General features: G+C 53.2%; 1 protein-coding gene across 1 annotated transcript in view; it reads right to left on the bottom strand.

The window, feature by feature from the left end:
- Positions 1–331: 331 nt before the first annotated feature.
- The window catches only part of TRRAP (transformation/transcription domain associated protein), a 127,403-nt gene continuing 125,379 nt past the window's right edge, over positions 332–2,355 (bottom strand). The window contains 1 exon segment of the mRNA XM_019655561.1: positions 332–1,468. Coding sequence (XP_019511106.1) covers positions 1,184–1,468 — 285 coding nt within the window. The 3' untranslated portion in view covers positions 332–1,183.

Consider the following 2,355-nt stretch of genomic DNA (forward strand, 5'->3'; position numbering starts at 1 on the left):
GCCTCCAGCCCCTGAAGCAGCTGCCTGCTGGTGTCACCTCTGCACACAGGTCATAGGACAGCCACCCTGAAACGTGTAAACAAAGCAGAAGGGGACCAGGTTCCTGGGCGCCCCTCACACTATGGAGGTCAAGAACAGCATTCCTTGTCACTGTCCCAGAACAGGCTGAGTGTCTGCTTCAGACCCGAGTTCCAGGTGGAGGCCCAGGCAGCACGTGTCAATCACCACAAAGCTTCATGGGAGCACGGCCCACGCTGGGCAGGACCAGAGGCACGCTCAGCAAGAGGAAACACCTCACAGAAACAGGCATTTTAACATATAAGGAACAACACACCCTTTTATAAAATATTTATTCTAAAAAAATCACACTGTACAAATTTAGATAGAACATTCTCAATACTCATATTTATAAAATTGTGAACACACACTGGAGTTAACAGACAAACTTGTGTTGCTGTTTCTTTTTAAATTAGGAGGAAGAAGGGATTTTTTTTCCAGGTACAGTGATAGTAAATGTCTAGGAGACATCCAAAGAGCCGGCCAATAAAAAGTGTAAGTCACCTGCCGCTCTCCCAGTGGAACCCACATCTCAGCATGTGAGGAATGGTGGTCCCCGCAGGGTGATGAGACGAGGCGTGTGGATCCACATCAAACACTGAGATTCCCAGAGCAGTTCATACAGCGTAAAAGTTTGTGCTTAGAGAAAAACCAGCACGATTTGTTCATAATTCCTGTTTCTCTAACAAAGTGGGTTTTCTGTACACTTGTTACAAAGGCCTGTACAAAAGCATGAAGCGCCTATGGGGTACTACTTCTGAAAGAGTTAAAAACAGTCATAGGGAATTGCTTCTTACAGTTCCATCGGGGTGCTCACAAGGAGGGAGGGATGCGATAAAAGAATTCACAAAAGAACTCCAGGCCAGGGTCCCGGTTTCTTGAGAGGTCGTTATAAAAGCTTGGAGTAAGGTTCGGCTCTGCCATTCGATTCGCCTCACCATTGTAACAGCTCAGCTTCCTCCACAGCTGAATTAATACTCTTGCACAAGCGACCAGTAAGATAGATAATTCATCATCACAGTAAAACGACAGGACTTCTGAGAACCAAGTGAATAAGGCAGAGAGCTGGAAGCTGGTGGCTCGGGGCCTGAGGCACCCTTCACATTCCAGGTGCTGGGAGCAGCTGTCACAGCCAGGGGTGCCAGGCGGGGTCCATGCGGCACAGGTTGTCCAGGCTGTTGGCGGCGGCCACCAGCGTGTTCACTTTGCTCTCCCCGCCTTCAAACTGAGCGAGGTTGTGCAGGCGGGTCATGATGGCGGTGACAGCTTTCTGAACCAGGGACACCAGCTGTTGGCTGTCCATGTTCTCCGGCTGCCCAGCAGCCGAGAGAGGAGAGGAGGTGTCCTCCTGCGTTTTTTTGTGCCAGGCAATGATCTCGTCCCGAAGCACGGTTTTGAGGATGCCATCCACCTGTGCGAGGAGAGATTGAGACAATCCGTGTTTAACCAAGAATGACACAGAGGGACAGCTTCCCAACGAGGGCCGCCTGGTCGGGCAGCGGCAGCAGCAGGGGTAAGGCGTGTGCCCTGCGATGTGCTCGGGGGCCCTCCATGTGGAGCAGTGGCCTAGCCGCGGCGCCAAGGCACATTTCTGTGTGGTCTGCAACAGAGCCAGGGCCCACACCTGATGGCACCTGCTGCCTCACGCTGCTCTCTGCTTCCAATCTGTGTGTACCTGTCCCACTCCCCACATGTGAGCGCCTGTCGGGCCTGGTCAGGAAGGCCACTCCCAGCACTGCAGCTAAGAGGGGACAGATCAGAAATCCCAACACCCCTGACCTTATGCAGCTCACGCCCCAACAAAGAAAAGTATAACGTGCCAGCTGTGGAGAGAAGAGCAGATGAGGAAGGCTCGTGGGGGTCTCAGAGGGACCTGTGGTGAGGTAGGTCACACCCGGGTGAAAGTGGGAAGGAATGGAGGATGCAAAGCATGTGGGCGCTGCAGGGAATGTGGCTCAGGTCCAGGGAACAACACGCAGAGGCCTGAGCTGTGCGAGTCCCCTGGTGACGGTGGAGGACCCAGGATAGCCACCCCCAGTCCTCTGAGTGGCCATAGCTCCACCATTTCCTACCTGGGTGACCCAGGAGAGTTACGTGACACCATGCCTCAGTTTCCCCTTTATAAGCAGGGCATAGGAACAGAGCCTCCCCCACAAAATAATGTGAAGATTAAAAGAGTGCATAAATGGGGCCGGCCAAGTGGCACGTTGGTTGGGAGCTGGCTTGGGATGCCAGAGGGCCCCAGTTCGGATCCCACATATGAGGGCCAGTGACACTGCCCTCCACAGCTAAGATGCT

The sequence above is a fragment of the Hipposideros armiger genome, unplaced genomic scaffold, assembly GCF_001890085.2.
Source record: "Hipposideros armiger isolate ML-2016 unplaced genomic scaffold, ASM189008v1 scaffold_242, whole genome shotgun sequence".
Lineage (NCBI taxonomy): Eukaryota > Metazoa > Chordata > Mammalia > Chiroptera > Hipposideridae > Hipposideros > Hipposideros armiger.